General features: G+C 38.8%; 1 protein-coding gene across 4 annotated transcripts in view; it reads left to right on the top strand.

Annotated features, from left to right (window-relative positions):
• GBE1 (1,4-alpha-glucan branching enzyme 1) overlaps nucleotides 1-25874 on the top strand; it is a 172872-nt gene that overhangs the window by 87313 nt on the left and 59685 nt on the right. For all 4 annotated transcript variants that reach the window (XM_075033942.1, XM_075033944.1, XM_075033945.1 and 1 more), the window contains 4 exons: nucleotides 17889-18004; nucleotides 18247-18374; nucleotides 21767-21865; nucleotides 24713-24823. In XM_075033942.1, coding sequence (XP_074890043.1) covers nucleotides 17889-18004; nucleotides 18247-18374; nucleotides 21767-21865; nucleotides 24713-24823 — 454 coding nt within the window. The remainder of the gene's footprint in view (nucleotides 1-17888; nucleotides 18005-18246; nucleotides 18375-21766; nucleotides 21866-24712; nucleotides 24824-25874) is intronic.

The raw sequence follows: 25874 nt of genomic DNA, 5'->3' as shown, positions 1-25874 counted from the left end.
GTTCAACAAGGCCAAGTGCGAAGTCCTGGACCTGTGCTGGGGCAATCCCCAGTATCAATACAGGGTAGGGGATGAATTGATTGAGAGCAGCTCTGTGGAGAAGGACTTGGGGATACTAGTGGATGAAATATGGGACATGAACTGGCAACATGTGCTTGCATCCCAGAAAGCCAGTTGTATCCTGGGCTGTATAAAAAGAAGTGTGGCCAGCAGATTGAGGGAGGCAATTCCTCTCCATCTACTCTGCCCTCATGAGACCCCACCTGGAGTACTGTGTCCAGTTCTGGGTTCAGACAGACAGACATGGACCTGTTAGAGTGGGTCCAGAGGAGGGCTGCCACGAAGATGATCAGAGGGCTGGAGCACCTCTCCTGTGAAGACAGGCTGAGAGAACTGGGGTTCTGCAGCCTGGAGAAGGCTCTGGAGACACCTTATAGCAGCCTTCCAGTACTTAAAGGGGGCTTATAAGGAAGGTGGGGACACAGACTTTTTAGTATGGCCTGTAGTGACAGGACAAGGGGCAACAGTTTTAAACTGAAAGAGGGTAGATTTAGATTTGGAACATAAGGAGGAAACTTTTTATGATGGGGGTGGTGAGACACCAGAAGAGGTTTCCCAGAGAGGCTGTGGATGCCCCCTCCCTGGAAGTGTTCAAGACCAGGTTGGATGGGGCTTTGAGCAACCTGGTCTAGTGAAGCATGTCCCTGACCATGGCAAGGGCTTGGACTAGATGATCTTTAAGGTCCTTTCCAACCCAAACCATTCTGTGGTTCTGTGATTAATATACAAGTTCTAGTGCATTAATCAGACATCTTTCAGCAATATAAGTAGATTTTAAAGCTATCAAAAAATACTATTGCCTTGTCTTGTGAGTTTCCACTTCTGTGTTGTCTTAAAAGTGTAAATACAGTACTCCAAGCTTTTTGGGGTGTAGAGGAGTGTTTTGTTTTTAAACAGTTTTCCATATAAGCTGTAGACAGTAGTATATGCTTTTTGTAATTTATAACTAATATAAGGACACTGATTATTCTAACTGAATATTTTCAGGATACTATCTGAGGTTTCCATTGTCACAATTTGATTTCAGTAGATTAGTGGGAGTACAACTGAATACGTTTTGGTACAGTATCTTTCCCACATGTCTTCGGTGAAACTTACAAATTTGGTGGCCACAGAAAGATTAAAACATATGTTCAGATCGTAAAAGGTTTTAAAATAGGTGCTTAATTTTTTAAAAGTACACTCATAGATAAAACAAAGTATAGCTATGAATCAATACAAAAATTACATTGTAGCTATTTTTGCCAGAGACAGTTCAAATAATAATCTCACTACATATTATATACTAAACAAAGTTACTTTAAGAGTCTTTTATAAATGTGCTTATTGTTCTTGTATTAGTCTTCATGAAATACAAATTATATAGCTGAAATGATAAAATCTAGTAAGAAATTGAGATAAAATCTAAGTGTTTTTGAACATAAACCTGTTTTTCAGTTCTTTTACATGAAAAAGTATTTATGTAGTACATTTGCAAGCTCTCAACTGTTGGCACAGCCTAAGATGAGCTAATATCTTTCTTTACTTACATTCCTGAAAAATGTAACTTTAAAAAGTGCAGCAAATTGAGAAATACTGCACTGTGCTTAAGAATGGATTCCTATTTAATATGAAACCTGTACTTTTGATCTTCTGTGCTGTTAGGTGCAAATGCAACAGCTTTGCATTTTGTGCTTGCTGAAAGATAATAGGGACTGATGTGTACGTAAATTGGTTTTGCCAGATGGCTGTGTACCTCTGCAGCCATTTCTTGAGTCATGTACTAGGGATGATATAAGACAATATTCAGGCTCTCTGACCCTTCCACTGGAAATCGCCTTTTTCTGTGAATATAACCATTCATTGTACAAACTCTTCTGCCCTTCATGCCAAAGTTTGTCATGTAACTGAGCAGTCTTGTCCTGTGGTGCTGAAAAGAACGTTTTGGACTGTATCCAGGGTGATTGTTTATGCTGAGGATAAAATCTGGAAGTGTGAGAGGAAGTAATCCAAACTTTGTATTAGCTAATATTAGTATAAAGAGTGAACCTTCCTTACCCTCCGCTTCCCCAGGGGGGAAATCAGGAAATTACCATCCAGGACATGGAAGCAGTTTTTCAGAAGCCTCCTGTAATATGTGTCCTGTATGATGACTGATAATTAACACTTCTACCTGTCTTAAAATTTTCTTCTCCTTTTACAGATTTGGCATTGCTACCAACTGTCTAGGAAGGGAGGGATTTTGGTCAATAAAATACAGACAGGCAATGGGGACTTTAGGGGTCCAATATGCCAGTCTCTGGGAGATTGAAGTAAAAGGATATTCAGATAATACCTTCTAAGTAGAAGTCCTAGGATGGTAAAATGCAAGAGTCCCTCCCTTTTCAGGCTTCTGTATGTGATAGTAACTATTCCTTATGAGGTTAGTTTTGCTGTGCTAAAATAAATTTTTAAAAGTAGCTGAGACATTTCATTGCTTGAGGATTAATGTTTTGATTTTGGATTTTCAAGGTAATTACCTATTTAAAAAAAAGTAATCTGTAATAGTATATGGACACTGAATGGTAGATTGATAAGGTTTTGTCAGTGTGTTCCTGGTGTATATATATGAACTTGAGTCTTCCTGTTACCACAGTAGAAACTATAGTTCGCTATCATCTGCACACAGAAAAGACTTCTCAATTGTCAATGCACTTAACTTTTGGAAAACCAGGTATTTGATGATACGTTTATATTAATGCTGGAATTTTCTCAAGGGCAGAGGTCTGGTGGTCTTGCTTCAACTTCTTTAGTGCTTTTCCTTGGGAGTTTTCAAAATGTTCTTTTTTATGAAGAACTTTATTTCTTTGCTTCTTAAATTCCTGTTGCTATTCATTAGCATTAGTAAAACCAAAACTTCCACCTGAGTTCAAATGAAGACAGTCTGCACTTTCATCTGGAAGGCACAGGCGTAATACTAATGCTTTAAGTATTTTTTTGTGTCTGTATTTGTTTTTAGGCTGGCATTTTTACACTTTGTTTACCACTAGTGCTTTGTCAGCTGTAGCTTTGGTTTCTGCATGTTTGAGGGAGGGAATGTGCTCAGAATCCTACCTTGACTTGGGTGGAGGTCATAAGAGTGTTTCTCAGCTGTGACTAAACTGCATGGTTGCAGGAGACAACCATGTTTCTGTTTGGTTCTTTAGACAGAAGGCTGGGAGCAGTTGGTCGAGTAGGAAACACCAAGGGAAAAGTAGTGAATCAGGCACTTCTTCAGCGTCCCTCAGAAGTCACTTGTGAGTCTCAATTTGGAAACCAGTATTTTAAAGTAATAAATTAAATGAGGTTTATAGAAAACACTGTTTCAGGCTTTTAATAAGATGGTTTTGAGATGGTTTTATAATAATATATAATAATAAGCTTAAAAATGTTAACAGTTTTCCAGGTATTTAATCTCTTGTCACTGCTAATGAATGAATTGATTGAGAGTATAATTTTGGCTTCCTATATAGGGAATATAGAAAGTAGAGGATCATTCTTTTCTATTCTTATACATGCGTATAATAGCATACTATTTCAGGGGAGAAAAAACACCTCACAACAAAGTAGTTAAGTATCTCTTGGAGTTTGATTCTTCACCAGTCCCATTCTTAAGTCTAGTGCTGTTTTCTGGGGAAAGTTCAGGATAATGGTCTGTTTAAGATCATGAGTCAGCTGATATGTAATAGCTTGTTGGCTTTTTCTACACTACATTTAGACTTAATTTGAAAGTGAACCCAGTGTTGAACAGTAAACTACTCCGAAATGTTTGCGATCTCAGTTCTATTATTGAAGTCGTGAATTGCATTAAATTGTATGCAAAATCCTGATGGTACACTTTAAAAATGTTGGGATTTAGTTGCATGTTGCAGAACAACAAATTTTGTTTGTTAATTTGCAGGCTTGATAATGTGACTAAACAAATTTAATATTTGCTAAGAAGCTTGTTTTGGGAGAGAAGAATTTTAAATTATCTCAAAGACTTCTATTTTATTAGTGTATAATTTACTTGGGTAGAACACAAGTGGTATGAGTGCTAATGTTATCCAAATCATAGCTGAAATCCATGTAGGCTTTATCAGCACTTTAAAGGGTTTTGTAATTTTATTTTTGAGACATCCTGTATTTTAAAATGTGTGTGTCCTGGAGGCTCTGTTAAAACTGCAGGTAATTGTCTTCAGTACTTTTTTTCTTTTTTTTTTTTTTTTTTTCCATTTACTTAACGAAGCCCTCTGAGCAAAAAGCATCGAGAATATTAAATTTCATTACAATAAGTACATATCTGCTTTGCCTCCAAGGCTGTTCTTATATTCACATTTTGCAGGACCTAACCTTTACTGAGTAATACTTGAGTTATTGCTTCAATTTTTATGGCAAATAACTGAATGCTTTATTTGATATTATTTAGTTTACTCTTATCAGGTGTAGATAGGACTAGCCTGAAAAATTTAAGTCTAGGACACTGTGCTGCTTACTATATATAATAAACCTATGTATAGTCCATAGTTCCTTTGAGGAGAAAATGTGGCTTTTTGTGCAAATGGCATTTCAGTAAAGTCATGTGAATATATTCATAAACATGTTTTATTCATTGGCAAAATACAATAGAGATAGTTAATGCAGAATTAACCTGCTAAATTAAAAGAATGGATCTTTCCAAAACATTGATCAAACTTCTAAGCACTGGAAATTGGGAAATTCAGAGGAGAAAACTACTTCCCATGCATGAGAATCTTGCTTTTTGCTGGGTTGAGCCCAGGATACTCGCCAAAGAAAACTTGCCTTTTTGTGTGCAAAGCTTCTTAACAGTTTTCAGATAGTTGTAACTTATTCTTGGTGTTTGCACGTGTCTGTGTGTACAGTAGGTATAGCTTTTCTGATTTGGAATTAGATGGGCGGATGACTAGCGTTCAGTGCTTGGAGTGGAGTTCACACAGTGCGTGACTGGGGCTGCTCTTACTTGTGTTCGCTACTGCTTGAGAGGAATCAGCTGCCGAGGACACACAGCAGTGTGTCACAGGGGTTAGTTATAGTGACTTTGGGAGAACCTGCAAGAAGGAGAAGTAATTTCCCTCTATCATCTTTTTTTTTTTTAATAGACAAAATGTTAGACTATTTATCACCATTTACCTAGGACATGTTCAGTCACCCTAATTTAACTGTGTATTGTATCTGTGCCAATAGCTCCTGAAGGACCTTACTGTATAGTGCTGCTTTGTGCCAGATGAAGTAGAATTTTGAGGAAAAAAACCGTAAATATTTTCATGGGGTCTTCAAAATTACTACTTGTATTTGAATAAAGGATGTACCTATTTCTAAGAAATCATTTTCCCGAAGTAATTACTGAATATGAATCAACTCTAACAAATGCATATTGCTATTATATTGTTTACAGCACAATGGGTGAAAGTGCTTTCTCCCTGCATAACACTGGATTTAGGGGGACCAGGATTAATGCTTCCAGAAGGGATATTGTCTGGTATGGCACTCCAGAAGTCCGGTTTTAATGGAAAATCCTCTGCATCTTCAAAGCTGCTATTCTTTACTCTTAAAGAAAAAATCAAAACCTATACTTAAATGAAATACTTTTAACTATAATTATACCAAGAAAACTATTTTGGTTATGTTAGTATTTAGTATTTTGTATTTGTTCACTTTTTATTCTCAGAATATCAAGTTACAGCTTGATTATTGGATGTCACAAAATACATGATATAATAACCAGCGATCTGCTTATTAGAATTTTTAAATAGAAAAGTATAATTTTATATATATATATTTGTCAGTGGCTTCTGCAGATTTGGAGTTCTGCCTATGAAAAAAGCAGTATAGAAATAATCGTGCAATCCTGTATGCGATTAATTTACCAGTATTAACTTTTATGTTGCCTGATAGAAATCAGTATGATTCAGTTTGTGAAAAGACTTCACATCTTCACTTAACAAATGCTTCCAAATTTGAGAATAATCCTTCTTTCACTTCAACTTTTCAACACTTTTTTGTAATACTACTTAAACAATTAAGGGCCCTTTTCCTGAAGGCTGGGCTTGAAATTCTGAAGTGCTTTTGAATTTTTCCATTTTAATTCAGGGAATGGGATGTTAATGCTTAAGCAAAAATGTCTTCTGCAGCAACTATTGATAAAAGTATCCATTATTTTTAACTGTTTGTATTGGTTTTATGTGGCAAGGTTTTGGTAGCGGGGGGGGTTACAGGGGTGGCTTCTGTAAGAAGCGGCTGGAAGCTTCCCCTGTGTTCGAGAGAGAGTGAGCCCATACCAGCCGGCTCTAAGACGGACCCGCCGCTGACCAAGGCTGAGCCAATCAGTGATAGTGGTAACGCCTCTGGGATAACATTTTTAAGAAGGAAAAAAAAGTTGGGAGAGTGAGAAACAGCCGCCGGAGAGAGGAGTGAGAACATGTGAGAGATACAAGCCTGCAGACACCAAGGTCAGTGAAGAAGGAGGGGAGGAGGTGCTCCAGGCGCTGGAGCGAAGATTCCCCTGCAGCCCGTGGTGAAGACCCTGGTGAGGCAGGCTGTCCCCCTGCAGTCCAGGGAGGTCCACGGTGGAGCAGATATCCACCTGCAGCCCGTGGAGGACCCCACGCCGGAGCAGGTGGTTTCGCGAAGGAGGCTGTGACCCCGTGGGAACCCTGCGCTGGAGCAGGTTCCTGGCAGGACCTGCGGATCTGTGGAGAGAGGAGCCCATGGAGCAGGTTTTCTGGCAGGACTTGTGACCCCGTGGGGGGCCCACGCTGGAGCAGTCTGTGCCTGAAGGACTGCACACCGTGGAAAGGACCCATGCCGGAGCAGTTCGTGAAGAACTGCAGCCCGTGGGAATGGCCCACGTTGGAGAAGTTCGTGGAGGACTGTCTCCCGTGGGTGGGACCCCACGCTGGAGCAGGGGAAGAGTGTGATAAGCCCTCACCCTGAGGAGGTGAAGCAGCAGAAAATAACGTGTGATGACCATAAACCCCATCCCTGTCCCCCTGTGCCGCTGGGGGGGCTTGGTGGAGAAATCCAGGAGTGAAGTTGTGCCCGGGAAGAAGGGAGGGGTGGGGAGGAATGTGTTCTGAGATTTCGTTTTATTTCTCATTACCTTACTCTGGTTGATTTGTAATAAATTGAGCTAATTTTCCCTAAGCTGAGTCTGTTTTGCCCGTGACGGTAATTAGTGAATGATCTTTCCTGTCCTTATCTCGACCCGCAAGCTTTTGTTATATTTTTCTCTCCCCTGTCCAGCTGAGGATGGGGGAGTGATAGAATGGCTTTGGTGGGCACCTGGCATCCAGCCAGGGTCAACCCATCACACTGTTACAGGAAACTTTATGGAATAATGTCCTGTAAAAATATAGAAAGCAATTTTTTCTTATCAGCCCTTTTCAAAGATCTGTATCCTTCTGTAAAAATGCTCAAAACAGTTGAGAGCAAGTGGCTGTGGTGAAAGGTCTTTCATTCCTACAGCCATCTGTCTTTCATCTTAATTTAGTATGATTCTTTCTGTGAGTGAGAGGCATTTAGTAGTTGTGAGAAATATGTGCCTGAAAACTGTTGTGTTCAAGATGACCTAATGCCATCTTGGAATATGGAAAGATAGAATCTTAACTTCCTTAAAAACATGACTGGCTTACACACATCTGTCTTCCTTCTGTCTATTTTCCAGTTTCTTAGAAAGCTGTGAGATTGCTTACCCTAATCTCAAGCCATTCCCACTCTTCTGGGAATCTACTGCATAATGGCAACTGCTGTAGTCAGGAAAGCTGCTTAAGCAGCTCATCAGAAGTTCAACCCCTACTGGGAAAACTGGTTTCAGTGACCATTACTATCTTTAAGCACCCATTTTGTTGAAAACAAAAGCGAAGCAAAAATCCCTGACCTTTTGCACTGCTGTGCAGAAGGATCTGTATTTCCCAGTGGAAATTGCTGTTTGGCTTAGTGATGCCAATCACTACATGTCTGAAGGTTTCATAGACATTGATCTGAACAAGTGCTGGGTTTTGCTGCCACCACTGCTCTTCTCACAGCTGGTAGACTTAATGTTGGGATTGATACTCAAATACCTGACCAGAAAGAGACTGAGAGGGACTGTTAACAGGTCACATCCACTTTGTGTGACATTTTGTCACCTCACTCTGACAAGATAAATTGGGAATGACATGTCTTCCTGTAGGCCTTTGCTTTAAGTCCCTGAGGGCTGGTTAGCTTTTTTTCATTGTCTCTTTGGGTAACAAAACATTCCCGAGGGCCACAGTATTTGCTGTGAATACGGGAAACTCTTATACTAAAGTTTTTCACAATCACGAGGTCATGCTGAGACCCCATCCTAATTACTGATCTAGTGTTTCAGACTTTCATACTAAGGACTGCATCCCCTTCCGGCCTCAGGGTAGACTATGTACTTCAGACCAGTTTAGAACACTTGCTGTGTTCTGGTGCAGACTCTGCTCTTTGAGATTCAGTAGGAGGGTGATTATCTAGGACAGACACAAATGGGTTAACGTTTGGCAAGTCAGGTGATCTAGCTCTGCTTCAGAGGGATGTTGTCCCTGTACCTCCTGAGGTTAAGATTTGGTATGCTTTCAAATGCCTGCTTTTTAGTACTCAGCTTTGGTTGTCTTTTCTGATTTCAGACGTGTAGGGTTCTTCTTCATTCATTTATTTCCTTATAGTTCAGATTCTTTCATGTGTCCTTAACGTAGGTCTTTCTTTCCTTACTGATATCAGAGTACTGTTTACTCATGCATGAACCTGAGTAGGCAAATAATTTTAAAGAGTTTATTGCATAGCAATTATGCTTTGTCAAAACCTTTAATCTGCTTGCAGTGACCTATGTGCATTCTTTTTCAGTAGTGGGTGCTCTTTGTTCCATGGTTGGGTGTCCAGATCCAATATCGGGGAGGGTTCTTAAACGATCCCAAGAGCGACATTAAGACACAAACGAGGTCAGATGCTGTACAACCTTACAAGTTTTATTTCCTATAACAACTGATAATAGCGGTAGGACAGGGGGAAGAAGAAAGGAAAAAGAGGCAGACCTAAGCAAGAAAACAGAAGAGGTATAGCAAGACTAGTTACCACCACCACGAAGCCAGCAGCGTCCCATTGACTCGGTCTCGATGCAGGTGATGGAGGGTCCAAGTTCCAGGTTCCAGCCAAAGTCCCAGCCCCAAGCGCTGCAGGTTTTCTTCTGTTGCTTTTCAGTTGCAGTTGCTTTTCAGGTGCTTTACAGTTTTTTTGAGAGTACGCAATTCTTTTATTGTCCCGGTCCCCACGATTTCTCCGAAAAGTCCACCCATTTCCACGGAGCTCATTACTATATGTGCCGCCCCGTGTTCCTCCATGGGCGCATGCCCAGGTGTTCACAGTGGTTTCTTCACCTTGCTCATGGGCAAGCACAGCTCGGTAGGCACTGCTAGCTTTAGGTGGATATGGTGGTTTCTTCAGGGACATTTTGCGTGTACTACCCAACAGCAACAGGATGTTGAGGCTTTTTGCAGCAGCAGTGTCAAGACAAACATTTCCAGCCAACACAGTCTCTTACATTGGGTCCCAAGAGCTTGCAATGTCAATCAAGGTCACTAGCCCTTGTTCTTGTGGGGGACTTCAACTTAACAGATGTCTGCTGGAAATACAGTACAGCAGAGAGGAAACAGTCTAGGAGGCTCCTGGAGTGTGTGGAAGATAACGTCCCAACACAGTTGGTGAGTGAGCCAACTAGGGATGGCGCCCCACTGGACCTGTTGTTTGTGAACAGAGAAGGACTTGTGGGTGATCTGATGGTTGAAGTCTGTCTTGGGCATAGAGATCATGAAACTAGAGAGTTTTCTATTCTTGGAGAAGGAGGGGGCTCAGCAGAACTGCTACCTTGGACTTCTGCAGCACAGACTTTGGCCTGTTCAGGAGACTGTTTGACGAAGTCCCTTGGGAAGCAGTCCTGAAGGGCAAAGGAGTCCAGGAAGGCTGGACACTCTTCAAGAAGGAAGTCTTCAAGGTGCAGGAGCAGGCTGTCCCCATGTGCTGAAAGATGAGCCGGTGGGGAAGACCACCGGCCTGGCTGAACAGAGAGCTTTTTAGCTGTAACTCAGGAAAAAAAGGAGAGTTTATGACCTTTGGAAGAAGGGGCAGGCAACTCAGGAGGACTACAAAGATGTCATAAGGTTATGTGGAGAGAAAAATTAGAAGGGCCAAAACCCAACTAAAAGTTAAACTGGCTACTGCTGTAAAAGGCAATAAAAAAATGTTTCTATAAATACATTAGCAACAAAAGGAGGGCTAAGGAGAATCTCCATCCTTTATTGGATGTGGGGGGAAGCATAGTGACAAAGGCTGAGGAAAAGACTGAGGTACTTAATGCCTCCTTTGCCTCAGTCTTTAATAGTAAGACCAGTAGTTCTTGGGGTATCCAGCCCTCTGAGCTGGAAGGCAGGGATGAAGAGCAGAATGAAGCCCCATAATCCAAGGGGAAATGGTTAGTGACCTGCTACACCACTTAAACACACACAAGTCTATGGGGCTGGATGGGATTCATCCAAAGGTAGTGAGGGAGCTGGCGGAGGTGCTCACCAAGCCACTTTCCATCATTTGTCAGCAGTCCTGGCTAATCAGGGACGTCCCACTTGACTGGAAGTTGGCAAATGTGACACCCATCTACAAGAAGGACTGGAAGGAGGATCTGGGGAACTAAAAGTCTGTCAGTCTGACCTCTGTGCTGGGGAAGGTTATGGAGCAGATCATCCTGAGTGCCATCACACAGCGCATAGAGGACAACCAGGTGATCAGGCCCAATCAACATGGTTTTATGAAAGGCAGGTCTGGCTTGACTAACTTGATCTTCTATGACAAGGTGACCCACTTAGTGGATGGGGGGAAAGACTGTGGATGTTGTCTGTGTAGACTTTAGTAAAGCCTTTGACACCATTCTGCACAGCATTCTCCTGGACAAAACTGGCTGCTCCTGGCTTGGACGGGTGTACTCTTTGCTGGGTAAAAAACTGGCTGGCTGGCTGAGCCCACAGAGTTGTAGTGAATGGAGTTAAATCCAGTTGGCAGCTGCTCACAAGTTGTGTTCCCCAGGGCTCAGTATTGGGGCCAGTTTTGTTTAATATCTTTATCAATGATCCAGGTAAGGGGTTTGAGTACACTCTCAGTAAGTTTGCAGACAACACCAAGTTGAGTGGGAGTATTGATCTGCTTGAGGGAAGGAAGGCTCTACAGAGGGATCTGGACAGGCTGGATCAATGGGCTGAGGCCAGTTGTATGAAGTTCAACAAGGCCAAGTGCTGGGTCCTGCACTTGGGTCACAACAACCCCATGCAGTGCTACAGGCTTGGGGAAGAGTGGCTGGAAAGCTGCCCAGCAGAGAAAGACCTGGGGGTGTTGGTCAACAGCTGGTGGAGTGTGAGCTGGCAGTGTGCCCAGGTGGCCAAGACGGCCAATAGCGTCCTGGCTTATATCAGAAATAATGTGGCCAACAGAAGCAGGGAAGTGATTGTCCCCCTGTATTCGGCACTGGTGAGGCTGCACCTCAAATACTGTGTTCAGTTTTGGGCCCCTCACTACAGGAAAGACATTGAGGTGCTGGAGTGTGTCAAAAGAGGCACAATGAAGCTGGTGAAAGGTCTAGAGAACAAGTCTTATGAGGAGCGGCTGAGGGAACTGGTTGTTTAGTCTGGAGAAAAGGAGACTGAGGGGAGACCTTATCGCTCCCTACAGCTACCTGAAAGGAGGTTGCAGCAAGGTGGGTGTCAGTCTCTTTTCCCAGATAACAAGTGATAGGATGAGAGGAAATGGCCTCAAGTTGCACCAGCGGAGGTTTGGATTGCATGTTAGGAAAAAATTCTTCACCAAAAGGGTTGTCAAGCACTGGAACAGACTGTCTAGGGAAGTGGTGGAGTCACCATCCCTGGAGGTATTCAAAAGACATGTAGATGTGGTGCTTAGGGACATGGTTTAGTGGTGGACTTGGCAGTGTTAGGTTTATGGTGGGACTCAAAGATCTTGAGTGTCTTTTCCAACCTAAATGATTCTACGATTCTAAGATTTCTGAAGTGAGGACGTTCCGTTAGCTCTAAGGAGAGTTGGGTGTGAAATTTTTAGACTAAGCTGTCTAATTGGTGATTGAAACTTTTTAAAAGCTTTCAGTGTCGTACTGGACCTTACAGAAGGATAAAACTCAGAGATCTGTAATGCACTGTTACTTGTGTTACTGAATGCTTTTTTAATTTGAAATGTTATTTAAAAGATAAAGCTGCTTTGCAGATGAAAGATCAAAGGTTACAAGTCTTTTGTTTGGTACTGTTGACATCTTTTCTGTATCTCAGTACATAAATTGTCTACTTTCAGTCTTATGAATTCTATACAGGTAGCAAAGCAAATATCTAATCAAGTGAAACAGAAAGGTCATATTATGGAACAATTTCTCTTTAAAACAAACAAAAACTCACAAGGCAGAGAACAGAGGTAAAGTGATAAGCGATTGTATGTAGTAAGTGGGGAAGGAAAAGACAGTGGGGTAGTAATTAAGAAATTTGATAAATTTGATAAAAAAGCTCAGGGAGCTAGATCTAAAGCTAATACTTATTTTCAATTCAGAGGCTTCAGGGGAAAAAAGTGGCTCTCTATCATTGATATGGCTGAAAGAGGTATAGATAAATCTTTAATGATGCAAGCTCCCTGTTAAGGAAGTAGCAGTGGGAGACTTGGAGAACTAGGAACTTTTTCCGTTAGCTTGCCCAAGAAAGTACAGTTAGAATTCATGCAGTATGGGTAACATTTTTCCAAGCTTTGTGTGAGTAAAGATCTACTGCTATTTGAATGTGTTAATTTCAAGTCTCGTCCATGTACAAGATTGTGATGGACAAGAAGTAGAGAGACCTTACAACTTATGCATCTAAACTCTTAAGTTCTCTCTTGGCCCCAGATCACCTTCACAGTGCAACAGCTTGAACTGCTTTACCGAAGGGATCATGATCACACTGATTGTCTTTTAGGTTGGTTGCTTATGTTGGGGATTTTAAAAAATAAATTTCATCATATTGCTTTATTTTAATCATATCCAAAATATTGTGGCACTGTGAAGGATAATTCAAGAATACTGCAAGAATGTTGCAGGCATTCTGAAAACTTTTACCAGCTAAATTCTCCTGGAGCTGGAAGTTGGAGTGTAGAGAGGACTCTGTCCTCAGGATTTTTGTCAGTTGTCTTCTGTTTATTTTAAAATAATGTTAAAAATTCAGTGCATGTTAAACTGAAAACTTCAGTCTTCTGTAACTTCTCACCTATTGATATTTGTGCCACTACTATTAATTAGTATTACTTGTTTTCAGGGTAAGGTTTTTTCTTAAAAGTTATTTTGTGTCCAAATATTTAACTTTGAAATATGAGTAAGCTTAATATTGCTGAAATAGAATGGCTTGTTTCTCTTCTGGCTTTGCAGGACACAGTCATGCAATGCTCTTTCAGAAATCCTAGGTCCAGAAAAAGTAGCACTCTACATCAGTGCCTCTGGTTGTTACTGTGGGGAAAAAAGTTAATACACTGCTTCTCTCTCCTCTTGGGATTGATACAGGTGAAGTGACCTGTTGCTGCTGACCCCTTCTGCTCACAGATTATCATATGCCCAAGGAGGATAGCTTTTTTGTTTGTTGTCTGTACGGTTCATTTTGGAGACATAATGCAGCCTGCATCACCACAGAAAAGCTCTTTTGGTCTGTTAATGACTGTATCAAGTTCTGTTGACTGATAGAGATGTGTATGTTGCCATAGAATGACGTTCGGTATAATTAGGAGTGCAGGTATTGGGAGTAGTCTAGCGGCATCAGTCAGGATTGTCCCTTGGCTAAAAAGTGGCTGCTTGCTGCACTGCTTTGACTTCTCAGTCTCTTATGGCTAGAGATGGCTTGGTGTTGTGGCAACAATATTACCTAGATAACAGCGAGGAATTACTTCTCCATGTAAATGAAGAAGGTTGAAATACAGAGAGCTTATTCTCTTTGTTGTTTTCCAAATGGGATAAGACTGGTTACCCTCTTGCATCGCTCAGATCCAACAAAGTGCATCTAAGTAACAGGCAAACTGGTGTATGCTGGTTAACAGCAGTGAAAAAAGAACATCTCTGTATCAAATCTGGATGTTTAGTTCATAAATTAACTTGTACCTGCTTCACTGAAAGTTACATTATCAGAGTGCCAGTTTCTTTATGTTTAGCAATCCATTGGTGGGATTTAAGCCAGTCAGCTTTTGAAATGTTTGGGGATAATTCAAAAAGTAACATTTTAGCAATTCAGTGCTACTATGTGTTAAGGTAATTAAACACTAAGAATTGAAGATGGGAAAATCATCATAAAGTCTAGATTCTTAGAAGGTCAGCAGTTCCACTCTTTTTTTTATAATACATAATAGTAAATGCAGTTTCTGAATGTCAGCATTCATATGGTTCAAGAATTACAGCTTCAAACTGGTTTAGGTACGACCAATATTTTTTTGTCCCTAGTGACAAAATTAACTGGTTTAAATGCATTACTTGCATCTGAGTGTGTTATGTTCATCATGGATTGGAATTTAGAATTCTTACAGTGAATCATTATTTTGGCTTTTTATTAGTACAGGAGGAAAAAATAAATAAATAATGAGTGTGACTTGTAAGCAATTTCACAGGTTTTCTCCTGACCTAGTGCAGGAAAGTTGTTAAATTTCTCATCATCTTGTGAAACCAGGTCATCTAGCTAGATATGCTCATTTCACTTTTTCAAATGAGAAATTGGTTTTTAATGTGTGAGTTACTGTCCCCAAGGGGGTGAAAAAAACCAGCAAGACTTCTCTGCAAAGACCTTCTTTGTTTTGAATGATGTCTGAGTGAATTCTGGATTACTTAAATTTCTTGCAGGGTAAATAATTCTGTTCCTTAATGATAATACAGCATATATTTTCTTCTCTTAGATCATGCATGCAGTGAAAGAACTTTCTCAATTTTATGGTATGCAAAAATGTGAGAGATTGTTAGGATATAATTTAAGATATGGCTTTTTCCCAAAAGAAATTACCTTCTTAATGACTGCTATCCTGTTTCCATATCTGTCTATAAAATTACAAGAATGTACATTTAGAAATGTTCTTGAGTTACTGCTTATATGGTAGATATATTTCAATTATGCTGTAATTTTGGCCTCTACTGGCATTCTGCAAAGTTATTTGTTATTTCTGTCACCTTCTGTTTCTAATGCTGCTGCTCCCATAAACAAATTGACTTGGATGAAATCATGAACCCCTGCATGGTTTGTGTGATTAGCGTGTTTCAAAAAAAACCGTTGTTCTGGCTCGTGTTTTGGAGCTGTGTAGTTATCTCTCTAAAAGTCAATATGGCTGCTAGTATTTGACATCCTTTCTGGAAAATATCCTAAAACTGAGTTTTTCCAAGTTTAGACTAGACTCAGAGTTAATATGTTTGTTTGTTTCTTTGTTTATTTACAATCTTCTCTCTCATGTGCAATCAGATGGTTGGAAAACATCTGCTGCTCCTGCTCAGGTTTTTGATCTCATGAATTTGCTAACTAATCGTTTGGTTCAACAAATCCATCTTGTTTGTTCTTATCTGTGGTCACTTTTTCATGTAAAAATCATTACAATTTTTCTCACTGTTTCTCCATCTTTTTCCAAAGTTCAATCTTCAGTGCCAACAAAGGTGGAAAAAATTACATTTATTATCCATTTTGGGTCTTCTGAGTATGTTTTACAAATGTACAAATCCTCTTCATCATCCTAAGAACTTTAAGGTTATGAAGTCAAGCAGGATGTAATGAGGAGAAATAACTTTTAAGTCTGACTGGTGCTTGTAGCAATTAATCTACTTTTTGTACATGCATTATCTGTGTGAGATAGTATTTTTATTGCAATACAGGTACTGCTTTGACTTTGCTCACAGCATTTAGCTTGCAGCAAATAGCTTTTTGCAAATCTGGTGCTGGGTCAGAAAAGATACAGCGAGCATTTGCATGAAGTTGTATTTTGTGACCAGCTTGCCAGTTCGTAGGACTTTCGATACCTTTCTATTTGATACCATTCTCTCTCTGGGACAAATTGTTCATTCATTGCAAATCATCTCACCTGAGAAATAACAAATATATAAAAGGTTCTGTAGACAAGCTCCTGAGATCTTCCTAGTATAGTGTTCTATTGTGAATTGGATGATTTGGGGCAAGGCGAAGGAACACGGGGATGGAACAAAAAAAACCTGTCATGTAATGCGTGCACAGAAAAGGTATTGAACTGGGGCAATTTACATTGAACTGATTTGCATTTCCTAAATTTAGAGGGTTTGGTAATATTTCTGTCTTTATATGCACAAGTGTGCATCTGTGTGTGGTACATGCAAAGAGAAGGAGAAATACTCTAATCCTATTGAAGTAAATAAGAACTGACTATTTGGTGAGATCAGGATTTTGCCAGCTTTGTAGTGTGTCCACAGCCTCCCCGTCTTTTTATGTAATACAACTAACTCCAGACTTAAAGCACTTTTGGAGGAAGGAAGGCAGGGATATTTGTTTTGTCAAAATGGAGTTTATTCCTTGTGTCATAATTGCCTCATAAGTCTGCTGTCTCCAATATCTGTTAAAGTGAAATGTTGAAAGGGTTTCCTTTGTTGCCTTATGCCAACTACACGCATGGGTAAATTGTACCAGTGATGCTGACTGATGTGGTTTGTGCTAGGTGTGTACCCCTTCCGTCTCACCCACCAGAGGGTCATTGGTGAGACCCTGTATGCTGCCATGTAGCTTGCATTCTTCTCTGACAGAAACTTGGTAGTAAGTAGGGTCATAGTTGTGCTATCTTGGGAAATTGATTAGAGAGACATCATAGCATTGGTAAGTGTTGGAGACGTGGGCAAAAAAAGTTTCACTACCTCACATGGTTGGCTGATTGAGATGGGTGGGCTCTTTGGAGCCATAGCTTGCAGCAGATGCACCTGAGGCAGCCCATGCTGAGGGTGGCAGAGAGTGTAGTGGTACAGAGGGTCAACAGTGGAAACAAGATATGGGGTCTTTTGAAACTACTGAGACCAGTGTCCTGGGAGAGGAGGTAATGAATAGTAGGAAAACTGTTCATGAAACTATTTTGTTCTTTTATATGAATTCAGTTCACAAATGCCTCCACGTGCTTACTTGCTTTGGAACCTCTTATATTTTTTTATTTCCTGTCCATGCTTTCTTTGTGTGTGTGTGACACCCCATTCCTGTTGTTCTGAATTTCAAAAAAAAAATCTCCTCAACTTCCATAAGTTGGTTTACTCTTTAAACATGTAAATTTGCAACACAGTAGGTGATTTGGTAATCTACTGTTGACATGTGATTTGTAAATAATTGGGGAGGGGGGCAGGTGATGACAGCTTTTCAACTTTTATTATGCCTAGAAATTGCTGTAAATCCATAAAATCTTGGAAATGAAATGTTACCTATTATAGTTTTCTTTCCATTTCTGTAATATCTTTTCCCGTAGAGTATACCATCTTGAGAGAGGCAAAGGAAAACTACGGTGTCAAGTATGAGTACTAAAATGTAGTACATGTGTTTAAACACTAACCTATTAGGTGTCTATATAGATAGTTGACAACTTTTCCTAAACCCCTGTCTGCAATCTTAAAATTACATGCAGTAAAAGACAAAGTTTAAGAAAGACAAACTTTTTAGGAAAAAGCTAATGAAATATGGGGAAGATGCCATTAAAATGGTAAAATGCTCAGTACAAGTACTGTATATGCAAGTGGGGAACATGGTATAAGGAACTCTAGTTGATCCCAAGGTTTCTAAAGCTTACAAAATACATTAATGTTATTTCAGCTGGGAAGTTTTGAGGTTCCTTCTGTCTAATTTGAGAATGTGGATTGAAGACTATCGCTTTGATGGATTCCGATTCGATGGTGTTACATCTATGCTGTATCACCATCATGGGATTGGTGAGTAATTTAATCAACTCTAATTGCAGCAGTCCCGTTGCAGCTCGGTTGCTGTGGAAATAGTGCTGTAAAGTTCACTGAATGCTCCAAAAGTTCCAGGTTTGCTAATATCTTGTTGTGCTGCTATATGGATAGATCTGAAATTATGAATAAATTTGGTGTTTATAAAATTGCGTATTGCAAAATATCTGTGTCTTTTTAAAAAAAGTGACTGTTGCATTTAAAACTTCCTGTTTTACTAGGCACAGGATTCAGTGGAGATTACAATGAATATTTTGGCCTACATGTGGATGAAGACGCTTTGTGTTACCTAATGCTGGCCAACCACATGATTAATTTCTTGCATCCAGAATGCATAACCATAGCAGAGGTAAGATCAGAATTTGCCATCCTCAATGACATTAATATTGATTAGTTTGCTTTGGGATGTGAATTTCCTGTTAATTATCAAGTCATACTTCAGGCACTCAAGGAGTGACATGAGCTGAGAAATGTTTATTAGTGGACAGACTTTGCCTTGTGGGGAAAAACAACTGGAATATGCACTTTGGGAATTTTCTCTGCAATAATGGGTCTTTAATTAATGCGGGGTTTTCTTTTTTTTTCCTTCATCTCCTTGAACTTGTAATGAGATTTGTTTCTATTAGGTTATTGCTTTTGCATGATTGCCATTTGTCACTAGTGATTAATGGTACTAAAGATTAACAGCCCTAGTGTGGTTTTGCATATTTTGAATTATATTGGCATAATTGACAATTCCCCTTCAAAATAAATGCAATAAATTTACAAATGTTGAATGTGTATGCTAATTTAAATTTAGTATTAAGTTTCTCCAGGTTTCCGAGGGAGTAAATAGACTATATTACTTGATTGAGATCAAATAAACTTTTTTGACAGGAAAATATTATTGTAGGCACATGGAATTGTGAACAGTAAAAACCACCAGAACATTAAAGTTCTATGAATAGGTACATTTTCACTGATATTTTCTCTTTATTTAAAAGAGAAGTTCATGTAAACCTTGAGGATTTTTCTGTTACTATGCTTAAATAATTCTTTTCATTAAAAAGAAAAGGTTGCATCTATCTGATATCATTAGGTACTATATGGATTTCTAATAAAAATTTCTGTATTGCTTAATATTTCCCTACTTGCCTTCAGAAAACAAAATACTGCTTAACTTCACTTCTTACTTATGGTGAAGTATTATGTTACAGACAACCACTGCTAAAAGCTTAATGACAAGCTATCAGAAACAGCATCTGGTGAGCAGTCACTAGTAAACTTGAGGTGGTTTCATTGAGCTGTAGGCTTATTTGAATTGAAGTTTGTTCATTTTCTATGTAGTCTTAGGTTATAAGCATTCCTACCAATGAAATTCTGAGTTCAGTCTGCTTGTATTGCCAGGCTTAAGAGTTCTTTTTTAATAAGATGTGTCTTCCATTTCACTTGCTTGAGTTGAAACTGCTTCTGTTTCAATACATCATTTTCTGCCTGGGGGAGTCACTACACAAAATATAGAATTGATCAATGTACTGCATGGTTAAAGGAGAATTTCAGAAGGAGAAACTACTGACATAATTGAAAATTATAAAAAGCAATGAAGAATGTCTGCTTGCCTACAATGATGATGGAATGAGTGCCACATAAGAAAAAAGTTTTTGTCTAGCCATAACTGATTATAATATATTCCTTAATTATTTAACTGACAATTTTTAAAGCTTTTTAATATTCTGTATATTCACTGTCTTAGAAATTACTAAGTTTTTTGGTATTACTGACTATATGCTTATTTTTCATTTTGGCCTTCTAAATAAAGCTGTGGTTAAAGTTTTGTATAATGAGAAGAAAAAATGTTAAGTAAAATTGCATCATGCTTGAAGTCTTATAAAAACAAATGGGGGAAAGAAACCCTACTGCTGTCATTTTTTTAATTTATTTTTTTTATGCAGCTCATTTTAAACTAAGGTCTGAACAAATGCTTTGGCATTGGCTGTTTACAGTTGGTGGAAAATATGCTACACAAACTATCGTTGAATTTTATTTTATTTTTCTTTAGTGTTCTGGTAAAATCTGTGGATATAGGTGGATATAAATAGTATTAAATTTGACATTTTAATTCCCCAAAATCTGGCTTTCAAAATTGTGACTAAAGCAGATGGGAGCTACTTAAATATCAGTCTCAGACCTTGTCCAGGTAGGCATCATAGCATCACAGGGAAGGGCTTTTGTTTCAGGTCATCTTGTCCTGCATAACTTGGAGAGTATTAGTCTGTATTCTTTCTGACTGATTTAGGAGAGCTTTTGAACTTCTTTTTAGAATATCTAAAAGTTTGAAAAGAATTTCCGCTTCATTGTTTGGTATGTACAACATGTGGAATGTGGATGCAGTTTCCTGTGTGATCTGATGACTGCTGAGTAAAGGGGGATAGTCCCCTCCTTTGATCTCCTGGCTTTGCTGTTCATACAGCCCAGGATGCTGCTGGCCATCTCTGCTGCCAGGGCAGGCTGCTGGCTCATGCTCAGCTTGCTGCCAGCCCAGAGCCCCAGGGCCTTCCCAGCTGAGCTGCTCCCCAGACTGGCAGTCCCCAGCCTGTGTGGATGCAGGGGTTCGTCCATCCCAGGGGCAGGATTTGACAGTTACCCTTGCTGAACTTCTGAGTTCCTGTTGATGGATTCCTCCAGCCAGTCAGGGTCCCTCTGGATGGCAGCCCTGCCTTCTACCTCCGGGATGCCATCCACGAGCTTCATGATGGTGTGGTTGGTCTCCTCACTTATGTTAGTATGGGGGCGGGGGGGGAGGGTATGTGTATGTGTGTATAACTTCAAGTGCGAATATCTTTTTCGCTAGTCTAATGCAGCAATTGGATTGAAAACTGGATTGAATCCAGAAAACCAGAATGAGCTTCCTAATTAAGCCCTGGTTCTAGTCAGAATTTAATTCCATAAATTCTCTTGTGTAGACACAAGAGGTGTATGTTAACCCATAACGACTGTGGTGGAATGGCTTCTCACTGACATAAGTTAATAAAATTGAGTACTGATAGATATTTTGCAATTATTGGAGATTTGCATTTTCTATACAGATAAGCTAACTTTAGAAAAAGAATGCTATGTGGCGTAATTGCCTAATGAAATGGTGAAATAAATATTTTAAGAACTTTGAATTACGAATTTAAGAATGATCAGCCTCCATCAATATGAAACTGGAAAATTATGCAGTTAAGAGCATGTCACTTTCCAGGGCTAGCTGGATCAATAGTTTTGGTTTTGTGCATTTAGGAAAAGAGTAGAGATTGTATTTTTCTTCCTTACTGTACTTTATATTCAGCCTTTTTATTTTTATGCCATTCTTTATGCAAAATATCAATAAACAAAATGAAGGTTTAATTTGTCTTTCGTTGACTACTTTCTACTTTCTATTGATTACTTGGAGCTCAAGAGAGCTAATTATTTCAAATTCTGCATCTACTGAGGTCTCTTCCCTCTCAAATATCTACTCTATTAAAATATTTTGTACTGGAGTATTTGATGAGAAAAGTCATAATGCTTTTTCCTGGAACTTTTGCATTCAAACAGCAAATGTGAGTGTAGTAATCGCTGATTTTTATGTTTTTTATTTTTTTCTCCCTTACCCAGGTCAATCTGTGAAGCTATTTATAGTTTACAGAGTATTTGTATACAAGTATTATCGTACGGTAGAAAATCTGAAATAATAATTGCAATGCTATGCAAATTATGTTGTGGGTTTTTTTATTTAAGGATGTTTCTGGAATGCCAGCTCTTTGTCGTCCTGTTGCAGAGGGAGGAGGGGGGTTTGATTATCGACTAGCCATGGCTATTCCAGATAAGTGGATACAGGTGAGAACTTTTTAAAAATATGTTCTGCTTTTCAAAGTGGGATGTTTCTCTATCTGTGCATACACAAAGCCACTTCTGAATCCTACTGACAAATTTTACTCTCTCTTCTGTTAATGTCCTATTAAAAGAAATTCTGACAGGCTTGAGTACAGGTATTAGTGGCTGAAATGAGAGCTGTCAGATACTCATCTTCTGAAACCTACGTGATAAGTTCGGGGGCTATTCTTTCCATTCAGCTGATATGTTTTCTTTGTGCAATACACGTAGACTCATTGTGTTTGCATTAACCTATATCTTGCAACAGCTGTAGAATGGATAGTCTATATTGAATGTGAACAGGTAGATAAGTAGTTACCATATGCATAAAAATATAAAAAAAACTCCACACTGAAAACATGTGTTGAACCCTCCTGAAATTGGGCATAGTAATTGGCATTGAACATAGGTAGAGTTTAAAGTTTAACCAAAGTAAATGTAAGTGAATTATACAAACACCAGCAATTATTACAGTGGGGTAACAAAAAGAATAATAAAAATATAAAAATCTGTAAATGCTCTTCAAGAACAATAATATACTAACAAATACTGACTATGATAAGGATTTAAATCACCTTTTTCCTTAATACAGAGAATCACAAGAAAAGGAATAAAACACTAAATAATCTCAAAAGGCTTCTAGTGATGTTTTAGAGAATGTTTTTCAATTAAATAGAAGATTGCATCCAAATCCCTCAGGCTATCATCATGATCTGGAAAACAATAAATGTTTTATATGGCCATTAATGCTTCAATAAATATAGTGAGTAGCTTAAAATAAAACCAAATTAACTTATCTTCAGCATCTTTTACTTTTGTAACTAGGAGGTGGAGAACCGACTGAAAAACAGTTTTCAAACCTCTTTTTGTTCAGAAGACAAACTTGTCAGCTTTTCCAACAGGGACAGCATCATTAAACTTTGGAGCATGTAATTTAGATCCTGGAATGCATCAAGGGCTCATTTTTGTAGTATCAAGAAGCACCTCGTTGTGATGGCTTTTTTCTTTTTCCTTACACCTTCACCTTCCTTACCACACTTTAGGAAGGGCAAACATGAGTAATTTCCTAGATGGGCAAAATGCGAGTGGCCGAGTTCATATTACAAAGAAAAAAGCAGGTTGTGGAATTTTACAAGGGCAAAAGATGGATAATCTAATTTAGCAATCTCTGATATGGTCTGCTTATTTTAATTTGCAATACTTGGGGAAGAAATGTACCTATTCTGCAATAATTTCCATTCTTTAACTGGAAAAAATGTCTTGCAGCCTAAGCATGTGCTTAACATGGGACAGCAGGTGGATGGTTAGCACACTGATGGGATGTTGGGTGTAAATTCAGCTATGATAGTCTAGGCTGTTTCCCAGCAGACTCCAGTTATATAGGAATATGTTGATTGTACGAGGTCATAGGGTGATGCAGGCAGGAAGCTTCTAGCTAAGGAAACTGCAAATAAGCAACCGCAGCAGAAGACCTTGAGTTAGAGAAAGAGGTGATGCATGTAGTTCATAAAATTTCTTGAGGCAAAAAAAAAGCTGAAATGATTGGAAGGGAAAAGTTTAGAAACAGTCTATCAGCTGTTATCAAACTGTCCTAGACTGCTTGCTGTCATTTCTGTCCAGCTATTAAGTAGGTACCTGTTAATAGCAAGTTTTCTAGGTAACTTCCTAAAATCAGTTTCAAACCTGAAGGATCTTCAGGGTTCTATGTACTAATTCTGAGGGATCTGTAAAAGTAAGATAAGCTGTTTGTCATAACAGTGGCTATACTAGTTCAGATTAAAGATAGGTGTAGTACATAACATGATGCTGCATAGGGTCCTGAATGTGTTCAGAGCCAGAATTTATGGAGTCAACCCCTCCGACCCCTACCACCCCCCAAAAAAAGGCTGTTTAGGAATACATGACCAGTTACGGTCAGAATGTTAAATTTTACAGCATCATATCAGCCATTTCAGTGTTACTGCCTTTTTATCACTTTTATTTTTATGTCTATATATTTATGTACATGTATTTAAGTTGTAGTGATCAATGGAGGTCTATAAAGTACTATAGAAAAAAGAAAAGACTAACACTGAAATTGGACTAGATTTAGAAGAGGGAGGAAATAGTGTCATATGAGGCAGAAAATTCCTATTGACGTGATTTAATTTAAATTGCTAAAAACCAGGAGCTAGCATGACAAAAAATGTAAAGCTTTTTTTGTATTACAAAGCTTTGGCATTGAAAGTGGTTTGGAACTGACCGGCAATTCACAGATCGGGCAACGTGCGAGTCCCTGCGCTAAGCACCTTCTCATGTTATTGTGTACTTCATGGCAATAGCACAGTGCTATCTTGCAGTGATCCATTCTCCACCACACATCCCGGTGGTTAAGCTATAGTTAGAAGCTGCCATATGCCAGGGTTGCTTGAAATACAGGACTTTCAATATCATGTGTAGGTAGATGTGTGCCCACATATTTCTTCCCAGGTTTTGGTTCCGTGCTTTCTTGCAGCTCCTATCAATCACATTGCCTGCTGTATCAGAGGATTCACATGATAGAAGGCAAGTCCTGTTGTCCATGCTTATACGTGGAAGTACAGGAGAAACAAAGTGTTCTAGTTATTATATTTCTGTAGTGGAATTGAAAAGAAAAAATCTCTTTGGATTATCAGAGAAAACTCATCACTTAAAAACTTGGGAACAGAAGTTAAAGTAATACAGTTCACAATACATTAGAAATTTCTGTGCCAAGATAATGAAGAAAGGTAGTAATCTGCTGTTAGTTAAAATAGCAATAACTTTTCAATGATCTTTCCTTTATTTCTGCAGATAATTAAGGAGCTGAAAGATGAAGACTGGAATATGGGCAATATTGTGCATACATTAACAAACAGACGGTATGAAGAAAAATACATTGCATATGCAGAGAGCCACGACCAGGTATTTTATCTGTCTGTTTGTTTATATTTAAACAAGTAAAAGATGAGTTTTAGAGGTTTGGTGGGTTTTGTTTTTTGAAAATGAGGCAGAGTTGAGAAGGATAGGCAACAATTTCAGAGATAAGTAGATCTGGACTACTGCTTGGTTTTTGTGGTTGGGTTTTCTTGTGGGCTTTTTTTGTTGTTTTGTTTTGATCCCTCTTTTTAATTAAGGAATCCTGCTTGGAGCGTGTGGGTGGTGTTGTTTTTCAGTTTTGTTTTTAAGAAATGAGTCCTAGCTTCTTGGTTTGCCTGCCTGTCATAGGACATAGGAGGACATATGAATGCATATAATCCATACTTTTGAAAATCTGGTTTCCATAAAGTAAGCTGGAGCACTATTTATGACAAGCATAAACAATATCGCAATTTAGCAAATTTGTTCACTGAATCAGTGTTTGCAGCTGTTGTATTCCCTTCAAGAATATATTTCCTCTCCGAAAGTATTGCAAACATCCTGTTTTGAGATCTAAATGAAAGATTCTTTAACAGTTTGGTTCAAAACACAGCAATTGTAATGGTTCTGTATACAGAAAAATGAAAAAGTAATGATGAGTTTGGATAATACTCATCTCCCACAATCTTTGTAATGGTTGTATCTGAAGAATCAGAAAACACATTGGTTGAGTATTTAAAATGTTAGAAAATTGCTTTTATTTTTCAAGTAACCTACCTTCAACTATCCTCTACATAATAGAGGTTGATACTCTATTTCCTATACCTTCTATAATAAAAGTCAACAGAAGTGTCCAAAACAAGGCCTATATTTTATTTTAAAAAAGAGAATTTTGTGTTTATCCACTTCATTTTGTGTACCTATTTACATTCTTATCTCAGAGACTGTTACACAGTATTCACTTAAGGCATGAGAAAAGAGTCCTAATCCTGGTAAAGAACTTCAGGTATTACTTAGAAATGCATATTATTCTGTGATTATTTGCTTTTGTAAAAGCTGATTCTTCATCCTAAAGCATGACATATAATATTACAGTTGCTGTTCTTTTATTTCATGC

Source organism: Buteo buteo, chromosome 8 (assembly GCF_964188355.1).
Source record: "Buteo buteo chromosome 8, bButBut1.hap1.1, whole genome shotgun sequence".
NCBI lineage: Eukaryota > Metazoa > Chordata > Aves > Accipitriformes > Accipitridae > Buteo > Buteo buteo.
Note: the sequence above shows the minus strand (reverse complement) of the source record. Positions and strands in the feature narration are given on the sequence as shown.